The sequence below is a fragment of the Leptodactylus fuscus genome, chromosome 6 (assembly GCF_031893055.1).
Source record: "Leptodactylus fuscus isolate aLepFus1 chromosome 6, aLepFus1.hap2, whole genome shotgun sequence".
Classification (NCBI taxonomy): domain Eukaryota; kingdom Metazoa; phylum Chordata; class Amphibia; order Anura; family Leptodactylidae; genus Leptodactylus; species Leptodactylus fuscus.
Window position 1 is genome coordinate 59,177,635 of NC_134270.1, and position 27,105 is coordinate 59,204,739.

Here is a 27,105-nt window from a genome sequence, read left to right on the forward strand (position 1 = left end):
AAGTTCATCAAAATGATAGGATAAGACATAGCTGAAGGAAAGGGTTATGGGAAACAAGAATCTTATGCATCTACATAAGCATTGATGTTATTTTACTATAAGGGTAGGGGATTCCACCTAGAGCTGGATCATTAATCAAAAAATAGCCGAAACCAAACATCAACCAGGATAACCAACATGATTTTGTTCTCGTTGGTTATTTCAGTTCATTTACTACAATATTTGCAGCCGAACATGGCCAAACCAAAACTGCTATTATTATACTGTAGGGTTTCTTCAGACCTCAGAGTATAAAGAGCAGAGGTCCAGGGGAGGTGAGAAAAATAAAAACAGTATTACTCACCTCTCCAGCACGACCCCTTGCTGTCTTCAGTGCTTCTGGATGACATTATGGACTGGTTAATGGTGGACCAGCCCTCTTGGAGGAATGGGCAGGAATGCGCTCACTCAGGTACACAAGAGGTCTGCCCGTTTTCTGCCTGAGTGAGCGCTGACTGTTTTCTGCCCATTCCTCTAAGAGGGCTGGTCCACCATTTACCTGTTTAGACGTCTTTGGGACGCTTCCGTTCAGCTGCTGCTCCACTAATTGTTTGATACCTAAGGGTTGTTGTGTCTCACACAACCGTATCAGGTGAGAGACCAATTTGCTCACCTCTATTTGCCTATATCTCGTACATTACTGAAAATACTACACTAGGGTCGGCTCGGTGTTTTTTTTGTTTATCTGTTTTTATTATGGACTGGTTGAGGTCACGTGGTATTGTGATGCTTGCATCTATATAGCAAGGTGTTTTATACAGTAGACATCCAGCGCCAATGCCCCCGGTAGATGCATACACTGATCGGGGGCATTAACCCATCCGGCACCTCGGTCAAAGCTGACCGAAGCTCATTTTCCTGGCGGCGCATGGGCAAGCTCCGGGGCCGGGATCGCGTTGTCATGACAGGGGGGAGCTTTGTAAAGGTTCCCCAGCTTGCCATTCAATGGATTCTATTTCAGGCTTTTCTATGTAGCCTGCAATAAAAGAGCCAGGTTTTTGCAATGCATTGCAATGCATTAGCATTGTAATGCATTGCATTAGTGATCAGACTCCCTTGGGTTCAAGACCGCTGGGGGTCTAATAAATGCATAATTTTTTTTTTTAAATGAATATATATATATATATATATATATATATATATATATATTATATAACAAAAAATAAAAAAAATAATAAAAATTCAAATCATCTCCTTTCCCTAGAACACATACAAAAGTACTTAAAGGGGCTCTATCAGCAAAATCATGCTGCTAGAGCCCCACATATGCGTGAATAGCCTTTAAAAAGGCTATTCAGGCACCGTGAATGTTATATTAAACTACCCCCCAGTTTTAAAATAATAACCTAAAAAAGAATGTGCTCTACTTACCGAACGTGCACGCTGTGCGGGCATTCAGGGTGTGTCTTCATCTTCTTCCATGCCTTTTCTTCCTGCGGTCCTGTCCTCCTCTGGCGCTCGCTCGCGGACACTGATATAGAAAAACGGCCTGGGCGCATGCGCAGTAGCATGCGGCTTCTACTACAGCTACTGCGCCCAGACACACCCTGAATGCCCGCCCAGTGTGCACGTTCGGTAAGTAGAGCACATTCTTTTTTAGGTTATTATTTTAAAACGGGGGGTAGTTTAATATAACTTTTACGGTGCCTGAATAGCCTTTTTAAAGGCTATGCACGCATATGTGGGGCTCTATCAGCATGATTTTGCTGATAGAGCCCCTTTAAATACTGTGAAACACCTACACATTTGGTATCACTGTGTTCAAAAACGCCCGCTCTACAAATCTATAAAAATATTTTTCCTCTACGGCAGGGGTCTCAAACTCAACTCAGCATGTGGGCCGCAGAGCAAGATCCCAGCCAGTCGGCGGGCCGCACCGCGGCAAATTTAGCTCCACCCACTTTTATGTTGACTCCGCCCATTCATTTTTCATGTGCCTCCACACTGTATAATCCTCCTACAGTCAGCCGTAAACTATATGTCCCCCCTCCATCTTTCCCCCAGTTACATATACACCCTTCATCTGCCCCCAGATTCATGTCCCTCCATCTCTGCCCCCAGATTCATGTCCCCCCATCTCTGCCCCCAGATTCATGTCCCCTCCATCTCTGCCTCCAGATTCATGTCCCCTCCATCTCTGCCCCCAGATTCATGTTCCTCCATCTCTGCCCCCAGATTCATGTCCCCCATCTCTGCCCCCCAGATTCATGTCCCCCCATCTCTTCCCCCAGATTCATGTCCCCCATCTCTTCCCCCAGATTCATGTCCCTCCATTTCTGCCCCAGTGTCATGCCGTTCTCCCCCCTCCCTTCGTCTGCCCCCAGTGTCATGAGCCCCTTCATTCCACCTCAATGTTTAAAGAGGACCTTTCACCATTTTGCCCACAGGCAGTTCTATATACTGCCGGAAAGCTGACAGTGCGCTGAGTTCAGCGCACTGTCGGCTTTCCCGATCTGGGCCCAGTGTGAAGAGCTTACGGTCCGGTACCGTAGCTCTTCTCTGGTCAGAAGGGAGTTTCTGACACTCAGTCAGAGACGTCCTTCTTCACAGCACAGCCAATCGCGCTGTGCTGTGAGAGCTGGGAGGAACGCCCCCTCCCTCTGCTCGCAGTACTTGTCCATAGACAAGCATTATCAGGGAGGGGGGAGTTCCTCCCCGCTCCACAGTACAGCGCGATTGGCTGTGCTGTGAAGAAGGACGTCTCTGACTGAGTGTCAGAAACTCCCTTCTGACCAGAGAAGAGCTACGGTACCGGACCGTAAGCTCTTCACACTGGGCCCACATCGGGAAAGCTGACAGTGCGCTGAACTCAGCACACTGTCAGCTTTCCGGCAGTATATAGGACTGCCTGTGGGCAAAATGGTGAAAGGTCCTCTTTAACACAAAAAAAAACACTTATACTCACCATCCAACGCTCCCCCGCTGCGCTCTGCAGTTTCACTAATAGACCTGTAGGCGTGATGTGATGATGTGACGTCATCACATCGCGCCTATATGTCCACTAGCCGGAAAGTAGCGGCTAGTGGATATAATCATCTCGCAATTTATTCAACTCGGATCCGGCGTCCCTAGGCTTGTGCGGGCCGCACAAAATTGTTCGGGGGGCCGCATGCGGCCCGCGGGCCGCGAGTTTGAGACCCCTGCTCTACGGTAAACGCCGTAGCGGGAAAAAAAGTCAAAAGTGCCAAACTGATGTTTTTTCATTGTTTTGCCTCTGATAAAAATTTGAATAAAAAGTGATCAAAGCAAAAGCAATACCCCAATATGGTATAACTGAAAAGTACACCCAGCCCTGCAAAAAAAAGACACCCTATACATCCCCATACACGGAAGTATAAAAAAAATCTACAGGTGATTATAGAAAAAAATTTTTTTGCCACAGTTGTAGATTTTTATTAAGGGGTTAAAATGTAAATAAAACCATAAAATTTTAGTATCCCCGGAATCGTACCAAAACATAAAATACAGATGACATGTCATTTTGGCTGCACAGTGATCGCCGTAAAAACCCATCTCTGCCCATCTCTGACTCTAGATACTCCTTCTCTACCCCCACCCCTCTCTTTTCCCTTTGTTTCTGTTTGTCTTTCTCCCCCTTTGTGTTTCCTGCAGTTTCTTTTGTGGGCTTTGAGGGTCTTACCCCCAACTCCTTTTTTGATGTTTGGCATTGTTTTGTTTTATTTATTGTTCTTAAAAATCTTTTCAATAAAAACTACAGTTGAAAAAAAAAACAAAAACAAAGCCCGTAAGAAAGTCATACAAATGCACTTTTTCTTCAAAACCACCCCATTCTGAATTTTTTCCCAGCTTCCTAGTACATTCTACAGAATAATTAACGGTAGCATCATGAAGAGGAATTTGTCCTGCAAACATTGAGATCTCATATGGCTCTGAGAGTGGAAAAATAAAAAAATTATGGAGTTTTAAGGAGAGGAGTCAAAAACGAAAATCAAAAAATGCTGTCAGCGGGAAGGAGTTAAAGGGGTTGTCCAGGCAAAAATACACGACCCTTTTAAAGTTTAAATAAGCTGGAAGCAGTAAAAAAAAAAAAAATAATCACCTGTCCCTGTTGCTCCGGTGTCCTCCCGTTCCTCCCGGTTCATCTGCTCCTGTGGCATCTTCCGGTATTGTGCTGAAGCCACTGAATCAGCGAAGGGCTTAAATGTCACTCTCTGTGACATCACAGGTCCTCTTCCAGAGGCCAATCAGTGGCTTCAGCACAATGCCGGAAGAGACCCGGGAGAGCGGACGAACTGGGAGGCATTGGATGACATTGGAGCAATGGGGACAGGTGAGTATTTTTTTTTTTCACTGCCTCCAGTTTAAACTTTAAAAGGGTTGTCCATTTTTGCCTGGACAACCCCTTTAAAAGGGGCATGACTTAAATAATCTTCATTTATCATAATCAAGGTTAAATGCCCAATTAATTTTGTGATGATTCAGCATCCCTTTATTGGAGCACCAGGGACAGGTGAATATGGTTTTCTTTTATTTTTCACCTACACAACCTGCCTAAAATTGTAGGCCAGACAACCCTTTAAGTCATTTATACTTGTCACCTATTGGAATAAATTCAGAATTATAATTATCTAAAGTGGATTTAAATGATCACTTAGGGGGCGTTCACACTACCGTCGGTGTCCGACATGTAGTGTCCGCTCCTAGTGTCCGCTCAAAATCTGTCACGGACACTAGGAGCGGACACTAGATGTGTCCGTGACACCTGTCATTCACTTGAATGGGCATTGGGTGCGTTCTTTTGCACTCCGTGCCCGTCCTTTCCTGTCCGCAAGAGAAGATGTCCGACTTCTCAAGCGGACAGAAAAACCCTGCAACCCTGCATGCCTAGATACCATCATAAAAGCAAGATGGCTTCACAGTGAGTGGAAGGAAAGGGAGAGACTGTTCCTTATTGTATTTAGCCACAGTGAAAGAGACAAATGTAAAATGTGCTACAGCCGTAATGGGGCTATTAGCAGTAGAAACACTTATAGGACACCATGTATGAAGAGTGCCCAGCAAGACCCTGCAGATATTTAATCTTTCATGAAAACTGAGGTACTCTTAAAATCACTCCCGTTTAGCATCTATACAATTATTTAACAGGAGCTGTTCACTGTCCTTGTCCTGAAATGTTGTCATTAATCTGGAGAAATTAGAAATTGTCTTTTTTTTTTTCTTTTTTTTTTTATACAGTTTAGATGAATGTAATTTCATTGTGGTCAATGTTACCAAGGTTTACACAAGTGGCTACTTTGTCAGCAATGTTGTAAATTACCAGATCTAACAGTGTTTCAGCTCTAGTAGGAATAAATACAAACTGGCCCATAAATTTAATTTGCAACCGGAATCTTCTGCCCCCAGAACCATGACCCCAATCAATATCCAGGTAGTTAAAATCTCTCGAACCAAGTATACGGCCGGAGGCAGCCCTGCTCCTATTTAAGTGAATGTGAGAGTGTCTGGAGCTGCATACACTGTAGCTGGGGTGCCTGGAACGGCAGCCCCTCACTTGATTTGGAGCAGGGCTGCTATCCTGAAAAGGCAAATGAAATGACAGGTATTCTTTAACACAAAGCCAAGCACAAGTGTATGAAAATGGAAGAACTCAACCCAGTAAACAACCGCTGATGAATATTTTATTAATTTTCTTTCATCTCCACAGCCTAGAATAGTATAAACTCCTAATGCGGGCACTGCTAACAATGACGGGTAATGCGCTATAGGTTTCATTGTTTGGTGAACTCATATAACGTCTCCATCCCTCCTTATAGAACAGTCTCGGAGTACTTGTATGTAAGACTCTAGAGGGACAGTCACAGATTACATTAGGGCTGTAATTATATGGGGGGGAATCTCTGCACTGTCAGACAAATGTCTTTTCCTCTAAACCGCAGATAATAGTCCATATATCTTGTTATTTTCAGCAGTTTCCCTCCTCTCTGTGCTTGGAACACTGCAGTATTGTTGTGACTGAATTGAGGAAATTAGTCAGCGACTCCTCCTCTTCTTTCTCCAGCCACTGGTGACAGGACTGCGGTGCCAGTATACGATGATTCGGTTATATCGCCAATATATCACACCGGCTTACCTTAGTTTACTTCACATATATAATATATAAAACCACCCTATTGGGAACAAGACTTATTTTCTGGAGTGATAGGGTTGTGTAGATTCTGTATAAGCTCTATAATAGCAATTAAAAATTGTATTTATTTATATAGTGCCAACATATTCCACATCACTGTATGTTGGTAGATAGCTGCTACGTATAACTCCTGGGCCTACAAATGTATCCACTTTAAATCCAAGCTACTCTTGTGCATTGTCTACGTCCTTTGTGTGGAATTGTTCCGGAATATTATGTACTGTTCGGTGTTGTGGTCTTTTGAGGTGAACACGGTGATGTAATGGGAGGGTTGTGAGCAATTTGGGCCTTTGGCAGGGAAACTGTGATGGGCCTTGTTTGGCTTCAGCACCTTCAGGGATTTCTGTCTCCATGGAAACAGAGCCAGGGGCCTAGTTGCTGAGACTGCAGAGATGAATGCAAATGTGTGCATTGCTCCACAGAAAATTACATGGTTAGAAGCAAGACAGCTCTCAAGGATCGCAAACAGCTGAAGTTCAGTAACATCGCCTGCTTTGTGATGTTTATTTACAGTTGACACTCTGAGACGTTCCAGCGCTGCAAATCCTAAACACAACAAGTAATTCTGGCCTGGCACATTCATTTTGTCCCACTGATCTGCTAAAAATCTGTGTGTGCACAGCCCCAAATAGCAAATAAGAAATTTCATTTTACCTTGCCTGATCCTACGAGCCCCGGTGAGATAAGCAGCATCATATGTTTACAGCAGCTGCTTATCCACTTTCCAGCATGCTCAGCTGTTTCTAACATGCAGGTTAATGGAGAGATATCTGTCAGATAACAAATGTGTTTATATTATACTAGGTTGTGTAGATCAAAGAAAATGAATAAATTATTCATCAGTAGTCATTTACTGAATAGTATTTTCCTGTTTTATAGACTTCTGCTTGCCGTTGTGTTAAAGGGGTTTTCCAGTGCAGAAAAACTGCTTTCAGACCTGGGCCCCACGGCTCGGAAACGATTTGCCTGCTTGGAAAAGCCACAGGAAAAATCGTGATGTTTTACAATAACTGCAAAGTGGATGGGATTCATGTGAATCCCATGCCCACTTTGCGGTAAAAACCGCAGCGCGGACACGCTGCAATTTCCAAAACTGGAGCGTTTTTGGATATCACAGCATGTCAATTATATCTATGGAAATTCTGGCGGCTTCCCCGTAGATATAATGGTAACAAAAAGTACGCAGAGGAAAACTCCACAAACTTTTTGTTAAAGTGCTGCAGGAAGAAGCGAGATGCATTCCCTCCATGGATTTTCCCGCAGCACTTTATAGCTGCAATCGTCCCGTGGGGCTTTAGCCTCAAACAGTTCAAAGGTGCTTAAAAACAATACATGCATGTCTCTGTGGTTCCCTGCTGGTCTGATTCAAATGTTGCCTTATTCCCTGCTAGTCTGTACTTCAAGGCATATCTTGGCACACAGGGAATGAACTCTCAATGAGCCACAAGCCACAGTGGTAACCCGCCGCTGCCAGCAATTTCCTGAAGAAACATTTTTAGGCATTTTCTATGTGAGTCCATACTACGGGAAGTAAAGACAAGTGCGACCTGGGCAGTATTTTTTTTTAACCAAATTTGGATATTTAAAAAAATTTTTTTTTTTTTTTGTCTGGAAAACACCTTCTTAACATCTTTGCATAAATGAATAGCACATGTGAATATAAGAAACTTTGTAATATATCTTATTAAATATCTATAAGTTGCCCACAACACCCATAGATGTGAATGGAGCGCCGCCATTCACAAGGAGGCCCGAGGGCAACTTTCGGTCCCCCGTTTTCCTTATTATTGGGGGACACAACAATTGGGCCTCTAGCAATCAGACACTTATCCCCTGTCCTTTGGATATTGGATAAATGTCCATAGTGGAACAACCCCTCTAAGTATTCCAGGAAGACAAGTATCAGAACTTTAGAAATGGGGGGATTCCCAGTTTGTAAAATAAAATCCAGAATGTAAATGGTAATCAGTACTTTAAACAACAAACAGGACAACTTGAATAAACTAACAAAGGCTAGGTGCAAACATGCGAACAGGTCTCCATTGTTGGGGTCCATCCGGGGACTCAAACAATAGAGAGCCAGACTGGTAAAACAGGGTACCCGCAGATGCAATAGAGTATTCTGGGGTCCACCTAGTATCCGTTGGGTTTCCACTATTTTTATACTGAAACCGGCAGAGACAAAATTCTCAGTTGATTTTTGTCAGTTTCTGTGGCAAGAGTCTGCAAACAGAGAGTCCAGCTCAATGCCTAAGAATTGTCTAAAATGTGAACAAAAAAAGAGAGTAGGTGGGAAAAAGGAGAAGGGAAAGGGGTCGATGTCTCCTGTGGTGCTAGCATAGATCAAGCCCCGTTACACATGACTGAGGCTAGGTATCATTGATTAACCAATCTTGAAAAGCCAGAGAGCTCCAAAATTAAATCCATGGAAACCACAAAATAACATTGGGGGAAATCGATGTTGTTCTCAGAGTCTTAGTATAACTGTCCGCCCAGCCAGCTCAAGATGTTGCAAGGGCTGCTTTATAATCTTTGAGATCAGGTAAGCATGGAAAGGTGAACCACATCAGCAGACAGGCACATGGAGGACCCACACAGAACATTGTGGAGCTCAGAAATGCATTGCCACCGTGCACTCCCACCAAATATGTAACATGGAATCAATCACACCACAGCAGCACCACATAGGAAGCCAGACAAGAAAATCTTGTGCAGTAGCAGTGACATTTATTTCATTTCAGGTCATTGCATCCATACATTATGAACTCTATAACTATGGGTAGCTGTGATATGTGATCTCCAGTCTGCCCAGAGCTTGCTCTTCTGTCAGATTCCCCTGCATGGTGCAATTATAGTGAACTACAGGATTACATCAGCATCTATAAAATCCCCTCCTGGCAGCTCTCAGATACCTCCCTACCTAGCTCCACCCTCCTTGGTCTTCTGTCTGTTTCCCTGTAAATCTCTTCAAATAGTAAGCAAAATAATTTTTAATGCACCCAACTCTTAATTAGAACCAAAAAATCAAAAAAGTGCACTAAAACATAACCTTTATTAGTAAATACTAAAAGGTAAAGAAACCCCTAGATAAAAAGAGTCCTACTGAATAGGACTCTCAATGAGTGTGATACTGACACACTAACAGCTGCTGATATACAGTGTTGGCCAAAAGTATCGGCACCCCTGCAATTCTCTGTCAGATAATACTCATTTTCTTCCAGAAAATGATTGCAAGCACAAATTCTTTGGTATTATTATCTTCATTTAATTTTTCTTCAATGGAAAACCACAAAAAGAATTGTCAAAAAGCCAAATTGGATATTCCACAGCAAATATAAAAAGGGGGTGGACAAAAGTATTGGCACTGTTTGAAAAATCATGTGATGCTTCTCTAATTTGTGTAATTAACAGCACCTGTTAATTACCTGAGGCACCTAACAGGTTGTGGCAATAACTAAATCACACTTGCAGCCAGTTGAAATGGATTAAAGTTGACTCAACCTCTGTCCTGTGTCCTTGTGTGTACCACATTGAGCATGGAGAAAAGAAAGAAGACCAAAGAACTGTCTGAGGACTTGAGAAGCAAAATTGTGAGGAAGCATGAGCAATCTCAAGGCTACAAGTCCATCTCCAAAGACCTGAGTGTTCCTGTGTCTTCTGTGCGCAGTGGCATTAAGAAGTTTAAAGCCCATGGCACTGTGGCTAACCTCCCTAGATGTGGAGGGGAAAGAAAAATTGACAAGAGATTTCAACGCAAGATTGTGCGGATGATGGATAAAGAACCTCGACTAACATCCAAACAAGTTCAAGCTGCCCTGCAGTCCAAGGGTACAACAGTGTCAATCCGTACTATCCGTCGGTGTCTGAATGAAAAGGGACTGTATGGTAGGATACCCAGGAAGACCCTACTTCTTACCCAGAGACATAAAAAAGCCAGGCTGGCGTTTGCCAAAACTTACCTGAGAAAGCCAAAAAAACGTTTTGGAAGAATATTCTCTGGTCAGATGAGACAAAAGTAGAGCAGTTTTATATACTGCTGGAAAGCCGACATTGCGCTGATCTATGGATCGTGCTCATCTATGGACGAGTACTGTGAGAAGAGGGCGGGGGCATTATTCCCCAGTCTCACAGTACAGCACTATAGGCACTGCTGTGGAGAAGGACATTCCTGACAGACTGTCAGGAACGCTCTTCTGACTGTGAAGAGCTACGGTAGCGGTACCAATAGCTCTTCACCCGGGGCACAGATCGGGAAAGCTTTCCAGCAGTATATAAAACTGCCTGTGCCCAAACCCATGAAAGGTCCTCTTTAAGGCCCTGTTCACACGGAGAGTGGAAGAGTGAATTTTGCCACTGAAAGTGACGCAGGGAGCCGCGTCACTCTTGGGCCAAAATACGCCTGCCACAACTGTCGCGGCTTCCCCCTCCAGAGTAGGCTCAAATGAATGGGCCGACCCCGGAGGTTGCTGCCGCGAGGCGGACGCCGGTTCAATGAGCCGCGGAATCTGACTGAAGAAAGGGCAGCTTGCTTCTTTGCCGCTAGCAGAAAAAAGAAAGCTAGCGGTCTCCATAGACCACCATTGTGAGGAGGCGGATTATGACGTGGATTCCGCACCATAATCCGCCCCCTCTGTGCCCGTGTGAACTAGCCCTAAAGTTTCTAGGCTTCATCCTCAGAATTGCTATCCTTAACTTTTTCACCTTAGGGAAGTTTGCTGAAGAAGTCCTGTGCAGCCTGACCACAGAATTTCTTCAAAACTTGTAAATCAGCATATGTGGCTTTGCTAATGGGCAAAAAGGAATTGTATTTTTGCCCCAAGCTTGTGCCTGTGCATGCAGCTGACTTTCTTCCTCTTGTAGTTTTCTTAAGGCCTGCTCTCTTTTTTGCCAGAACAGGACTTGTTGTCCAAGGACCATTGTAGGAAGTGCAGGATTCTGATCGCTTTTCCATTTTACGCTATATCTGCAAGCCTAATATAAACATGGACTTTGCATACACTACGGGGCGCCATCATCTCAATTTGACAAATTTTTGGACCTTGATCGTTCTTCCATCTGACTCTTCATATACAATTAGCAGGAACCCCCTTAAGCCAGCATTCCTCCTTAATAGCGCATCACCAACAGGGACTGGCTAAATTTCAGAAGGGAGACCCACTTCCAACAAACATATAGGACAAAAAAAGACAAATAGAATTATAAGCACAGGTACACAGATCCAGCACTTCACACAGCCGTAGTTGGTATAAAGTAATACTACCTATACCACAAATGTTACTATGGCTGTGTGAAGTGCTGGATCTGTGTACCTGTGCTTATAATTCTATGTGTCTGTTTTTGTCCTTTATGTTTGTGGAAGTGGGTCTCCCTTCCGAAGTTTAGCCAGTCCCTGTTGGTGATGCACTATTGAGGAGGAATGCTGGCTTAAGGAGGTTCCTGCTAATAGTATATGCAGGGGACTAACAGTACACATTTATATCAGCAGCTGTTAGTGTTTCAGTATCACACTCATTGAGAGCCCTATTCAGTAGGACTCTTTTTTATCTAGGGGTTTCTTTACCTTTTAATATGTACTAATAAACGTTATGTTTTAGTGCACTTTTTTTTTGTTTCCCTGTAAATAAATTTCAATAGAAGATATTTTTGTTTTGTCTAAGAGAAAAATTCTCTTGCAGCATTGGGGGTGCCCCCAGTGCTGTTTGAGCGCTAGCGCCCGCCCCCAGTGCTGCAAGAGAACTCATTTGCATACCGACAAAAACCGTGATTTCAGGCAAACGGCGGTGCGGAGAAGACAACAAAAGGTAGGAGAAGAATAGTCTTTCTTATGGCTATTCCGATGTGTTACTCAGAAAATAAAGCGTTTGTATGATAGGATCCCTTTAATTCAGATCAATGGGTGTTCTGGAGATAGTCAAAGTGCAGCTTTCTGCTATCTCCACCACTTCTATTGAAATGAATGGTGAGGTGCACATTGTTAGGAGTATTTAGGTTCTTTACTTTCTATTTTTCTTACCTGGGGAGTTTTTGGCTGCGCAGTGTCTGGGGTGGCATCCTGGCGCTGCGGGGTTGTCCTGTCGTGAGTATTGGTGCACACCTTCTGACTTGCACGCGCGCACTGCTGGTAGGCAGCTTTATCTCCTGGTTGATTAGTCTGTCCTCCCATTTGCACCTGGGAGGAGTGGTCTCTACTCTGTATTTAAACCCATGCCTCCCATGGTTCTGTGCTGAGTGTCGCTTTTACAGAGCTAGGCCTTAGCAGGAGGAGTAGGTGGTGTTCTGGGATAGAGGAAGTTCCGTGGTTGAGTTTTGGGAGGTTTGGGTGAACGAGTTGGTTTGTGTGTTTTCCCTTCGGTGTTCACCAATCCTCCCTCTGTGTATAATTGACTGTGTGAGTGAATTGCCTTATCCTTTGATTTCTACTCTGTTTCCCTGTGTTTGTTTCCTAGTGTAAGGTTCCTTCCCATATTGGTTTGGGGAACCTTTCCCACATTTTTCCTGTGTGCTGCTTGTGTTGTTAGTCAGTGCACACCTTTGTCAGTCCCTGTCAGTAGCAGCTTCACTTGTTCGTTAGGGGTGACCCCCTTTTAGTCTCCAGTCCCTAGAGGTCTTATAGGGCATTCCTTCTCCCACTTCCCTCTAGGCCTACGGAATCAGTGAGAGAGGAGCTGTCGGGGTCAGGCTTAGCCTGAGAACAGCCGACCTACACCCGTGAGGCAGGGACCGGGATAGCTAGTGGGAGTAGTGCAGGGCGAGATTTCCTACTGCTATTCCTTAGCCCCTTTGCAGCTACCTGGACTGACATAACACACATGTTGTCCACAGTCCTCTCTCCCCTCTCAGTGGGGTCATATTCCTTTTTCCATGAATAAGAGATAACTGTTTTGATGATCCTTTTAGTTGCCTTTACTCTCTGCTTTGGCTACAATCTTCACTGTATTTTCTATGAGGTGCAGCTTCACACTGCTCTCTCCTTCCTCTTGCTTGTAAGAGTTTACAGAGAGAAACTTATCTCACTGGGATTTGAGAAACTTATCTCAAGCAGGAAATAGGGAGACAGGCTGAAGCCATATCACAGTATACTTTGAAACTCTTCAGTGTTGGTATGAGTTAAAGGGGTTGTCCAGTTTCAGACCAATATTGAAAGACAAATATTATTTTTGAGTAATAAAGAGTTATACAATTTTCCAATATACAGTATTTTCTTTATCAAATCCTCACAGTGTTTAGATCTCTGCTTCCTGTTATTCTTTGTGCTTACTTCTAGTGGATAAAACTCAGTCCATGGTCATGTGATTTACGGTCCATGGGCATGTGATGAACATACAGGTGCACAGCTCGTTACCAGGCAGATATCGTGTTGTGACTATATTATGAAGTCCCCTCCAGGTTGCCCCGCAGTGTAATGTCCCCTTTCCAAATTACCCCCCTAGTATCGTGTCCCCTTTTCATGTTGCACCCCTAGTATGGTGTCCCCTTTCCAGGTTGCCTCTCAATATCATGTTCCCTTTCAAGATTGCCCCTCCCCCAGCATCATGTCCCCTTTCCAGATTGCCCCCCCGTATCAATTAAATAAACAACAAAAAAAAACAATACTCACCTTTCCCCATCCCCCTATGTAATAGGACATGTTTTTTCCACAAAATCATAGTGTCTTATTGATGTGATATGACAGGGTTAATGTCTTACTGATCAGTCTATATGTATTTCTTGTACATCTATATGTATTTCTGTATACTATGATGGTCACTCTATATTACTCAGTAGATAAGAATTTCTTCACATTGCTGTACCATAAATGGTCATGTTACAATCTGACCAATCGGCCCCTCACTCACTCCAAGGGTACTATAAAAGCTTTAGGGGGCTATTGTTTGGGAGTCTCATCTGGAATCAAGGGATGTCCAGCACCTCTGGAAATCATGGAACGATGTGTATATATCAGTGCATGATATATAATGGGGCTCCCCATCCAGTGAGCTATTACATCATTTGTAACCACAGCTAAGTATTATCTCTTTTCATTTATTAAACACTAATTATTTTCTTAGCCGGACTTTCCATTGGAGACTCTGTCAAAGTGTCTGGCGAAAATCAGGAGATAAAAAAATCCTGCATGAATGACTTTATCCTCCGCTGGTTTAGGTTTTAAAACAATGGACATCTAGCGGACTCCATTATAGTCAATGGGGCCCACCGTGCTGTTTCTGTAACTGCTATTTTAGTGGTCCGCTTCTCCATTGTCCTGTTCCTCCAACATACCAGAACAATGGAGAGTCAGTGAACCTACCATCAAATGTTTACTAATGTTAGTACAAGAACCTCCAACAGTATTGAGGCCATTCCTCTACAACTTTATTGTAACACATTGATAAACTTTTTAAGAGCTATTTTGAGTACAGACAGTACATTTATTGTGAATGAGATATTTAAACTGTTTGCTGATGTTTTGATTGTTGGATTTCTCGAAGAGGACAGTCATTGTGCAAGAGGACAGTCATAAGCAGACTCTTTATAACAGATCCCTGCTCTGAACTGGTCTCCATTGCTATTTCCAGAACGTGATTCATACTTCCTATATTAGTAAACCTCATTACAAGAGAATCTTCATTATGGCATCTGCTGAGTAGACAGCCTTTTATCAGGATGCTGTCTACTCTTGTACATTTACATACACACAGTGGCATAACTACTGCCGTAGCAGCAGAGGCAGCTACCACTGGGCCCGGGACATTAGGGGCCCGGTGACAGCCGCTACCGCTGCTATCATTATACTATGAGGTCTTTTCGGACCCCCGAGTATAATGATCGGCGGCCCGGGAGAGGTAAGAAACATAAAAAACACTGTTACTTACCTCTCCATGATCCGGGCAGGCTTCGGCCTAGTTGTCTGACGTCTCATGACCCCGGCCTGCGTCCTGGGTCATGTGACGTCTGACGTAATTGAAGATGGACTACTTCGGAGGCCAATAGTGTAGGAGCCGGGAGATAGGTGAGTAACAGAGTTTTTTTTAATGTTTTTCTCCCCCTGGGTCTCCGATTATTATACTCTGGGGTCTGAAAAGACCCCAGAGTATAATGATTGTTTATGGGTGTCCACAGTGGGACATAATACTGTGTGCAGGGGCCACTATGGGGTACAATACTGTGTGCAGGGGCCACTATGGGGGATAATACTGTGTGGAGGTGCCACTATGGGGGATAATACTGTGTGGAGGGGCCACTATGGGGTACAATACTGTGTGCAGGGGCCACTATGGAGGATAATACTATGTGGAGGGGCCACTATGGGGGAAAATACTGTGTGGAGGGGCCACTATGGGGGATAATACTGTGTGGAGGGGCCACTGAGGGACATAATAGTGTGTGCAACGGCCACTAAGAGACATAATACTGTGTGTAGTGGCCACTATAGGGTATAATACTGTGTGCAGCGACTACTATGGGGCATAATAGAGCACGCAGGAATGCGTAGGAGGGGGTCGGTCGAGGTCTTCGGTCGAGGTCGGGGGGGGGGGGGGCTCAAGTCAAAAGTTCGCCATGGGGCTCCGCGATTCCTAGTTACGCCACTGCAAATGTGTAGCATTAACCCTTTTATGACAATTTCTTGCCTTTCAGGCCAGTGAGCAATGGGTTTGCTTTTCTCTTTTCTAAATTATCATAGTTTGTTTCCGAACTGTAACACATACCCCATTAGGGGTTCTCACTTAGGCCTAAAACTTTGGACGGGTCGTGCAAATTGTACTGTTTATGGTAGGACTAGATAGTGACTTTTTGTAATTGTAAAAGTTTGAGTTTCTGTGGTCATACCTGAACTAATGCGATTGCCACACAATTCTTTTCCTTTCTAGGGCATGCTAAAGTAACACACCAATTTTATCATACATGATTTTACACACAACCAAATGTGATGCCCATACACATTAAACTAAAAGTGATTGAAAAATTACAAAAATTAATTGGATAAAATTTAACAATTGATAGTTTTAGCTGACAAAGACACATTATCATGTAGAAAGAACACAAAGGATTGTTTTTAAATGCTTGTTCAGCCATGAACCTGTTGTCCAATGTTTTCTCAGTCTAAAGTTAAATTGTCCGCTATAACGTATTGGTATAAACTGATATGTACTAGCATGTAATGTTTTCGTATATACAGATGTGTACTGGTATGTAATATACTTGTATAGTGGTTCGCAAACGTATTCATACCCTTAGAACATTTTCACATTTTGTCACCTTACAACCACAAACTTAAATGTATTTTATTGAGATTTTAAGTGATAGACCAACACAAAGTAACAAAGTAACAAAGTAATATTTGTGAAGTGGAAAGAAAATGATACATGGTTTTCTAACTTTTAATTAGATAAAATCTGAAAAGTGTAACATGCAAAAGTATTTACCTCCAAAGAAATCCGCAATGCAAAAAAGGTTAAAGGACGAGAGAGCACTCAAAAAAAGTGATAAAAAAACTAATAGCTTTATTCTTCTTCCACTAAAACAACACAAGCAGTGAGGTTCCAGCAGTTTCAGGGTTGATGGCTGCTTCGCACAATGATGCGCTTCCTCTGGCCAGTAGACTTACCTGACTATAAGGCATACGTCTTGTGTGTTGCGTCCGGGATGTATTACTAAAGTATTGCATTGTGTATCCCATTGTTAACGCGAGGTACTGTAGCACCATGTCTGTGTCATCAAACGCTTATATATCTAGAGAAAGTTCCGCTAGTGGAAAAAAAAAGCTAGCAGAACCCATTGAAATCAATAGGAGGCTTTTTTTCAGCATGGAAAATTCCACACCATTTTCCTCCGTGTGAATGGACCCTTATAGTCTATGGGGTCTATGTGCTTTCATAAGCTCACCGCTTGTCAAAGCATTTGGTGTTCCCTTTGGGGGGTTCCCAAGTGGACTCCCCGTATGGAATACTGAACACAGATATGAACCAGGCCTTATAGCTAATTTGAATTATTTTTTACTAGCCAGGCTAAGACAGTTATAGATATTAATAGAATCTAAACCATGAAGCATCAGACTTTCCAGTTGCGTTATCAGTCCGGTTCCCAGGTTTTGTCTAGACCTTTCTTATGTGTTTAGTGCATGTGCCAGCTAGAGAAGCCCTGTATGGATTTTGCATCAGGCCCAAGAGCTTTAAGCTACATCTACTATGTTCGTCTTTGGCAACAATTTAGACTACATTTGCCCTAGTGTTATGTATGGTGCTTGTGGCTGAAGGTTCACCTGTGATAGCTAACGGTAAATGCTTTACATGAATCTGACTATACAGGACTGCATGTTACACTGGATATGTGGAAGGCTACTGAATAGGGTTGAGCGATCGGGATCGGAAAAGTTCGGATTCCGATCGGTGATCGAGTAAATTTCACGATCGAGATCGGGATCGGCTGGAAAATGATCGGAAATCGAATTTTAAAATCGAAATTGAAATCTTGACAGTCCTGTGTCATACCTAGGGTAGAATAGAACAGCACCGTAAGTATTGCAGTTGCAATATCCAGGTCACAAATTCCATCAGTATCTAGTGTGATCTTAGCCGAATGTGTCAGTTGTGGGGATATGTAAGATATATTTTTAGCAGCCCCCTATTTCAATATGCCAGAATAAGATGAATTGTCCTCCCAGGACTGCACCCGCTTTCTTATTGAGGACAATTGAGGCTGTGATTGCAGTGAATTAGACACATCTCACTGGCTCCATCCGCAGCTATTCATGCTCCTGCCTATCTCTGCCTGCCCTGGGAGTGACTATAGTCTTGTCAACAGTGTTGTGGAGGGAATGAATATTCATGAGCAGCTGAAGCAGGGCTGTGCCGCTGGATTGCTTCTTCCGAGCAAGACTGAGCCATCATCATCACCATTGCACATTTTATCTGCTTTTCCAGGGAGTGCACTAGAAGCAGGCAGAATCTGACAAGGCTGGAGAAGATACACAGAATAGGATGCTGAGCTAGGAAGGACCACTCTCCCCTGCAGTCTTTGTCCTGATGCTGAGAATCTGGTGACTGGACCTGTGATCTCTGCAGGTGATAATTCTGTCCGTCTGCTCCCTTCGCCCTCCCCTATCCCTGCAAATGATCCTTTATGTGCAGATGTGATCACATCATTTGTGTAAGGCTGTGTAGCTCTCTGGCGTCAATTCCAGAGTGTTTAGGTTGAATTCCCTAGAAACCTACTGCACCAAAGGGTCTCCAGCTGCACAACAGGGCCACCTATTCATTCTAAGGGTATCTGGCCAGTCCTCATGGCGGTGTCGTGTGTCATACTGTACCACTGGTCCTGGTGAATAAATGATGTATTGTTTATCCACCGGGTAAACAGAGCATGAATGTAGTTTCCATCACGGCTGTGATCCAGTAAATCTTAGCAAGGAATAATGTGGTGTAATTTGACCTATGTGCTGTAATGAGATATATATACGTGGAATACATGGGTGTTGTATAATGTATGATGAGCCCTGTGGTAGTGGCGTAAAGGCAGGACCAGACAGGTACACAATCCAGCCATTATTTACTCCTCACATACTACATGTTTCTATTGCTTCAGGAAATTTCCTTTATTAACCCCTTGGGAAATATCTGTGTGATGGTACTGGGAAGAAAATGCTAATATAAAGGAAGTGGCGACTCCACAGGAAACGCAGTTAATTGGAAATGTTTATATGAGCTCTGAAATAAAACCTTAATGCAGGTGTCTGTTCTGCATGGTGGATATATTATATACATATGACATTGTATATTTCTGTATAAAGCAGTACCAGGCAAGGGGCCTGGCCTTGTAGAGCAGTGCACTGTCCTTCAGCCATATTGGTGATCATGTAGATGCGTTACCTGAACAGAGTGTATTGATCATTTTTAACTCTTTTATTCCGACAATATAGGCTGTGCTATAGGTAATATAGGTTGTTTCATAAATAATAAAATGGTTTGCAGATTTCCAGTGCTCTGCATTAAGTTAGCTGCCTAGGCCCTTGTATCCATCCTCCTTTTTCTGTTCACTAACAGAACCTGTTTTGTTTTTTTTCATTTCTTTTTTCTTTTTGTAAACTGTTGTATATTTGCAAATAGTGGTCGACCTTTTATACGTTTTTCTGTCTGAGAATATTTTGCTAAAAACTAGATTTAGCAGGGCGGTAAATAATTATAACTTTATACCGCTCTCAATGGCATTTTTCTCAGTGAAACAAACACCTTTATGTCAATATCTGTATACATTAACCCTTTACACAAATATATTTTGTTTGAATATGACCAGTTTGTAAATAATTTGTTTAGTTTGGTAATTTTCAAGCAAATACAGGCAGATGAAAGAGAATTCCATCAGATAAACTTTACATTGATATTGGTGTGATTGGTTAGAAATTTGGCCAAAAATCTTTGCTTGTAAATACTATTAAATCTGTTCATACATTTCTGATGATATGATCAACATGAGATCTCATATCTGGTTTACTGAAAGCTCTTCTTTGGATCATTTGTAGCAGGACCATTTTAACACATTGCTAGGCCCAGTGCAAAGGTTTCACTAAGAAATATCTCACCACACAAATTATAATGCCCCCTCAGTGGCCCCCACATAGTATAATGTCTCTTAGTGGCCGTCACACATTATAATGCCTTCCTAGTTGTTCCATACGATATAATCCTCCTCAGTGGCCCATCACTAAATGCCCCTGCATACATCACACTTTAAACTGCCCCTCCCCCCGTGGTCCCTCAGACATTATAATAATAACCCCCTCCAGGTTGCTCTATAGTTTAATGTCCCTCCTTCACGTTGACCTCATAGTTCCATGAAGTCTTCCAAGTTGCCCCACAGTGTCATGTCCCCCCCCACCCAGTTTGCACATACTGTTTCATGTAGCCTTCCAGGTTGCCCCCACAGTATCATTCTCTGTCTCCCAGGTTGCCCTCACTGTTTCATGTTCCCCTTCAGTTGCACAACACGTAGGAATAGCCTTAAGAAAGGCTATTCTTCTCCTACCTTTTGATGTCTGCTCCGCGCCGCTGTTCGGTAGAAATCCCATTTTTCTTCTGTTTGCAAATGAGTTTTCTTGCAGCACTGGGGGCGGTCCCCAGCGCTCAAACAGCACTGCGGGTGTTCCCAATGCGGCGAGAGAAATCTCCAGGACCGCCTCTATCTTTGCCTGGAATGGCCTCTCCCTGCGTCTTCTTCCAGCGCTGGCTTCAAACTTCTAGGCATGCGCAGTCAGCTCTGCCATCAGGCCTCGGGAAGAGCCGACTGCGCATGCCCATGGCAATTTTCCTGTGGACGCTTACACGGTAAACTGGTGTAAGCGGCCATTTTTTCGTGGCTGCTTACACAGTAAAGGTAGGAGAAGAATAGCCTTTCTTAAGGCTATTGGTACATGTTAGGGAGAGAAAAATTTAATTTTAATGATTGAATCCCTTTAAAGGTATAATAGGGGCAGAATGTCCGCAGAGGAAACCTCTGTGGACTTTCTGTGAAAAATGCTGCTGAAAAAAATGTGATGCATTTCCACCACTGTCTTTTCCACAGCATTTATTGACTGCGGCTTGCTACGTGGGACTTTAGCCTAATACTGACCTTTCCCTGTTCTCCTTTTTCTCTTCTCTCTTTGGTCCATGAGTCTTCAAGGAGCCACAGGCGCTATGTAAATCACGTCACTACATTGCGTCTCCTACTCCCAGGACACTGGGAGCAAAGACAGGGGCTTGATGGTGAAGCAGGGAGTGGCAGCATCTTACCCACTGCCCAGAACAGCGGGACAACAAATGCAGGACTGTCCCGCTGTCCCAAGGGGACCGCCAAATCATAGGGAATAGTGCAAGTACACTTTTGTCTCTGTCGTTAAAGCAACCCTGATTTGTAACACATAATTATTGCACATAATTATAATTATTGCACATTTCCATCAACACTTAATTGAATCTGGCAAAAAAGATTTTATGGACATCTTTACAATGGCAGTAAAAAAAAGGCACTTTGTGGTTATTGCAAAACATGTTGGAAAGGGGTGTACTCTAAGCTTGTATATTCTGTCACCTTACAGCTATTATACACATGGCCAAGCTATGCCCCTGGATCAGGGGGTCATGCGCCTAAGGGCTCGTTCACATCTGCGGCCCGGCACTCCGTACTTAGGTTTCCGTTTCCTGCCTAAAACACAGGCAGGATACGGAAACCTGCAGGAGTCTTTCTCACCCATTCATTTGAATGAGTGAGAAAGCTGTCCGGCCGTGAGCGGCGGTAAGCGTTTTGCGCTCTCCGCCGCGAAACCGGGTTTTATAATCCGGACACAGAGTCGGACATGCAGTACTCTGTGTCCGGATAAAAAAATCCGGTTTTGCGGCGGAGAGCCTAAAACGCTCACCGCCGCTCACGGCCAGACCCGGTCTATGGTTTCCATCTTCTGGCATGCAGAAGACGGAAACCATAGAACGGAGACCCCAAACGCAGGTGTGAACCTAGCGTAAGTATGATTCCAGCCTTTGACCTCCATGGTATAATTGATCTTATTAATGAGGCTTCAAGTATTATTTATTCCTTAACTTTTTCAAGGATCATTTTGGTTCATGAATGCAACATGGTGGCCGTCTTAATATTAATGTATTAAATATTCCTTTCTGAGTCAAAGGATAGCCAGTGCTTAAAAATAATCATTGTGGTGTACATTAGGTTGAAGATGCTCTTCAAACCTGCTCATCTTGTGATGGTGCGTATGGAAGATTGAAAGCCTATTCAAGAAGCAAAAAAGAGCAGGTTGCCTATGGAAGGCTGGAGGCCAAAGTTTTGTTAAATGGATTGGCATGTGACTTGCAGGAGTACGTATACCCTGGCAAATATTCATATACTGCAGAAGAAATAGACATATTGGAGAGATTACAGGAACAGCCTAGAGGAATGGTAGGATGGACTTGGATGGTGAAGAATAGGAAACATTGGGTCGAAAGGACGTTGAATGCTGGGGAAACAGAGAACAAATATAGAATATTATTGGATAATTCATTGTAGAAGTGACAGTAATGGTGCAAGGTGCTGGGAAGTATCCCTTAGCAGTTGCTCTAAGGAAGAAGAGAAGTGGAAATACTAGATTTGCATACGACAGGAGGAAAACTGAATGAATCATTTGATGTAGGCCAAATGGTCCTCTATATAGACTATAGGCCTTGCAGACTATGGCTAGCTGTGGGAATGAACAGTTGATATTTGCAGCTCTCTTGACAAAGAACTGCCCACAATGTAGTTTATAGTAATCTGCTGTGTAAATGTGTACATGGCGAACACCTCAAGGAAGTTCTATAGATCCAGACACTTGTTGTTACAAAGGGCTAGACTTCCAGACTGTATTTCTTCTGTACTCAGCTCTGTCTGGATGAACACATGCAAATAGGCATTCCCCTCCCTTCTGCCCTCAAGGGCCAAACTTTTACACAGTGTATATGGGAAAGTTTGAGCAGTAGACATGTGCTGACATTAGCCCATACAGGGGAGTGACAGGGCTATGTTATATGATCGGCATTAGAAGTGATTGTTTAAACATTGGTTATGGCGTACTCACACACAGAAAAATGTTTTAGTTTTGTGAAGTCGCAATTTCAGTGCAACCGTTTCATTAGTTAAAGCCCAGGCTGTACATATTGAGAATATTACTCCTTGTGCGTGCTATGCCTTGGTAGGAATAGTTTGTAATTCAATGTCTGAGATGTATTTCCTCCTTAATGCAAGCTGTTGGATTCATGAGACTTCCGGTATTCAATAAGCAATTTGGAATTGATGGTTTAGGTTTTTGGGTAAGTTCACGCATTCTGTTAAATCTACTGCACATCACAGCATTTTATCTGCTGGCAAGTGGCAGCTCAGCTGTTGCATATATGTGGTAGTGGTCATAGTGTGTTTTTGTATGTATTTTTGTGAAGAAAGCACTGTGTGACCCCAGCCTGACTTATTTGCAGCTGTATTCTCTATAATTTCCTTTGATTGCAAATGAAGCAGATGGGAATAAAGATGAAATGTATCAGATGAACAGAGTTACACTTCATTCACTTTACACATCAAATTGCAGCTTTGGCTTCAGTTTGTGCAGATAGACCATCAATATTAGATCTTTGGGAGTCCGACCCCCACGACCCCCACAGATCACCTGTACTCATTTAAGTCTATGGGCCAGTGTTGCATTACCGGATAACCCCTTTAATAGGCAGTAACTTGGACAGAGTATAGTTATTAAACTGTAACTTGGATTTACATTGGTCAAACTAAGCCACATTTTGTCCACTTTATAGATTGTAGCGCTTAGTCTCCTTGTGGTTTGTTAACCTCTGCTTGATAGAAAAAAAGGCTACAGTTGACATGATCCTACGGCTCTGTATGGTATGGAATAGAACAGTAGTAGAAAGGCAGGATTCGACCATGATGTCGTTGTCAGACATGGTTGTTCTCTGCTGAGGTCATTTATGGTCACTGTATAAATAAGACAATTCTAAAAGACCTTGTATTTGGTTTTTCAATGACTTGAAGATACCGCAGGCTGTTTTATCAGAGCAGTACCAGTACTTAAGGACCTAATGAGGGAGTAATAGAATTTCCTAAAATGCTATTTTATGTTATTTTCTTTCTAAATGATCAAATAATTGTTACGTCACTTAAAAAAAAATCTTAATTTGTGGTTTTAGAAAACAAGTGCATGTGATCCAAATATGTAAAAGGGGAAGGGCCTACAGGGGGCTGTAGGACTACATGGAAATACAAACGTAAAAGAACAAAACTATAACCAGATAATTGCTTGAACATGGGAGCAACAAGAAACATTGACAAACAAAACCCTTCTACATTGATGGGCGACTGTAGAATTGTGTATTATCTACTGATGTCTATTTTGTGTCCAAACAGGCAAACTGAAATTGACGGTGTCTTCTCAGCCTCCACTTCTGAGGAGCTCAGAGATGGAGGCCCCGTTGGTGTCTCTTGATGAGGAGTTTGAAGATGTCAGATCTTACTCTGAGGATCGAGAAGACAAGTCAAGGAGCATTTATATGTCACCTTCCCGACATCTGGAGGATGCTTCCCTTTCTGAGCTAGAAAATTTCAGCTCTGAGATCATCAGCTTCAAATCTATGGAAGACCTTGTCAATGAGTTTGATGAAAAGCTGAATGTTTGCTTTCGAAATTACAATGCCAAAACAGAGAACTTGGCTCCTGTGAAGAATCATCTACAGATTCAGGAGGAGGAAGAACGGCTTAGAGATGAAGAGTAAGTAGAACATGTGTGGCTCTTGACGTTTGAAACCAGATTCCTGCAAGTGTAGAGATGGTCACGTTTACATAACTTTAGTCTAATAGTAGGTCATAGAAGTAAAGAACTTTCGTTTGTATGACGCCATTGAATATAATTACTAGTATGTGTCATGTGATGGTTCTCGATCTGACACTTATAGCCACAGCTAGTAACATTAGGCAGTGTCAGTATTTAGGCTCTGGGTACTTTTACTGCCAAGTCTCAGACCTAAGGTTTAGTTTCTAAGTTCTTATAATCAACTTCATATTCTCAGGCCTAAAGTTCCCCCCTTATCAGATCTTGGGCACATATTTCCCCTTTGCACGTCTTAGGCACAGTGTTAGGAAATTACCAGTTGGGCAATTCCCTAGTGCTGCTGATGGAAGAAGGGAAAGACAGAGACAGTGAGCTCTAAATTTGACCTACCCCCTGTCCCGACCTCCTTGCCACACTGACCTAGTGACAGGAGCAACTTGGTGATGGTCCCTTCTCTGAAGTAAGAGTCACACAGAACAAGTCAGGACAAAACAACACAGAAGTGAAGTCAGCAAGCCAGGGGGTCAAAAACAGAGAGACAAACAAGTACAAAATCGTAATCCAAAAGAGAAGTCACAAGGGAAGCCACAGGTTAGAGATCAGTAATACAATAGTAGCAGAAAGAGGAGCTTAGCAGGTACAAAGCCAAAGGACAGAGTCACACTAACCGGCAACCCTGTGTGGGCTGAAGACCTGTATATATGAAGTCCAGGACCGGCACTAGACTTGATTGGCACACAGACTGTCAATCACACAGGCAAGGCTAAGATTAACTATTTGAAGAATAAAGGGAAACAAGGCGCAGGAGATGGGTGTGGTGGAAATTCAGTTATAGAGGATAGGCAGTGTTCACACAGAGCAACATAAAACTCTAAGCAAAGAATCAAACTGAACAGAGATCCGAACAGGCAGAGACATTACACACAGGGTCCAAATTCTGAAGGCAGAGGCTAGAGGGCACGTCTTAGATTACATCCTGATGGTTTGTCAATAGGATGAAACTATCTCTTTTATTCCAGCTATTAATGTGTGCACATAAAAGGTGTATTCACATATTCAGTTTTGTGACCTTAGGGTGAATACACCTTAGAGATCATTATTTAGGGATGTTAGTGTGTAACATATTATCTCCATTATTTTCTATCTATATTTACTTGGTGCCGTTTTTGAAGCCAAATATTGTGAGATTCTTGTGTGGCCATTGATATATGTCCTGTAAAGCTTTTCTTTGAATCCAGTCCTGCTTTTAGCAAAATAAAAAGTACTGGACGAGAGTACAGAGCATACATTCAGCCATTTGAATGGTGATTTAGGAACATCCATTCTCCTTTCTGCTTTTTGTTGCTATGAATAGGAATAACAAAAATTGAACAAAGGCAGACGTTCCTAAAGAAGAGTACAGGAATGTTTCCCTCCTCTTGGGTCATTTTTGAACAGAAAAGAAAAAGGATATACGATGCGATAGTGCAAACAGGGGCATAACTCGAGAGGGTGCAGTCGCAGCAGGGCCCAGGAGCCTTAGGGGACCTTTAAACACTGGCATCGGTACTGAGATTGTAGCTCCCATCTGGCCAAGGAGACCCGCAGACTACTCTAACCACACCAAGGCCGATTAAACTCCTTAGCTCCTGTAACCATCACTATCCAGAATTAGCTGTAGGGATGAGGTAGGGGGCCCCGGACAAAAGATTGCATCGGGGCAGCCCACAAGACTTTAGTTATGCCATTGAGTGCAAACTGAGGCTAGGAGTGATTGCTATTAAATCTATGAATAATGTAGTGATAAGACATTGATAGATACATTAGATCCAGCTTAGTGAACAGGTGGCAGTCCAGATGTTGTGCCATGTACAAGCCATGCTGGGACTTGTATCTTTGCAGCAGCTGTAAAGCCACAGGTTGTCTTTGTCTGTTCTGACTAGAAGCACTGACTCCTGACCTGGCACAATACCAGCAGTGCCAGACGTTGCTTATACTCTCATAATAAAACGTAGCGTTGTTATTGGCTGAGCACTCCTGAGAAATTCTGGAATTCATTTATCCTCGAGAAGGTATGCCAAGTTTTGTCTGACCCTGGTAACCTGTGGCACTGTTTTGGGCTCCAGGCTTGGGCAGTACAATGGTGTTCGGAAATCTAGATGCCGGAACTGTTTGTGACTGGTAGGCAGGACCTTAAGGCCATGCTTCTGACTCATTCTGCAATGCTGGGGATCATTGTTATGGGATGTCTGCCCCATGGCCAGCTTCCATTCTGCATCATTGATCTTTCCATAGAAACCATTATTCAGTAACCCTTCACTGTCTGAGTATTATTTAGGTAGCTGAATAGCTAACTCAGACTAATGCTATTTCCTCTGTCAGTAATTCCCAACCTTTTTAGCAATGGGGAACATTCACAGCAAATTTCGACCAGACCCACATGCATTACTCGCCTTACTGCAGATCTCACTGTGAAATCTGTGACATTTTTGCATCAGAATGAGCATGCTGTGGATTTCTTTGAGGCATTTTTCTAACACTCTAATTGTATTGTACCTTAAATTGCTCTGCATTAACTGTGCGGATCCACACCCCAAATATGTATCAATTGTATATGTATTACATGTAT

General features: G+C 43.0%; 1 protein-coding gene across 2 annotated transcripts in view; it reads left to right on the forward strand.

The window, feature by feature from the left end:
• Window positions 1-17,961: 17,961 nt before the first annotated feature.
• The window catches only part of FEZ1 (fasciculation and elongation protein zeta 1), a 31,884-nt gene continuing 22,740 nt past the window's right edge, over window positions 17,962-27,105 (forward strand). For both annotated transcript variants that reach the window (XM_075280094.1, XM_075280095.1), the window contains exons 1-2: window positions 17,962-18,228; window positions 24,077-24,437. In XM_075280094.1, coding sequence (XP_075136195.1) covers window positions 24,130-24,437 — 308 coding nt within the window. In that variant the 5' untranslated portion in view covers window positions 17,962-18,228; window positions 24,077-24,129. The remainder of the gene's footprint in view (window positions 18,229-24,076; window positions 24,438-27,105) is intronic.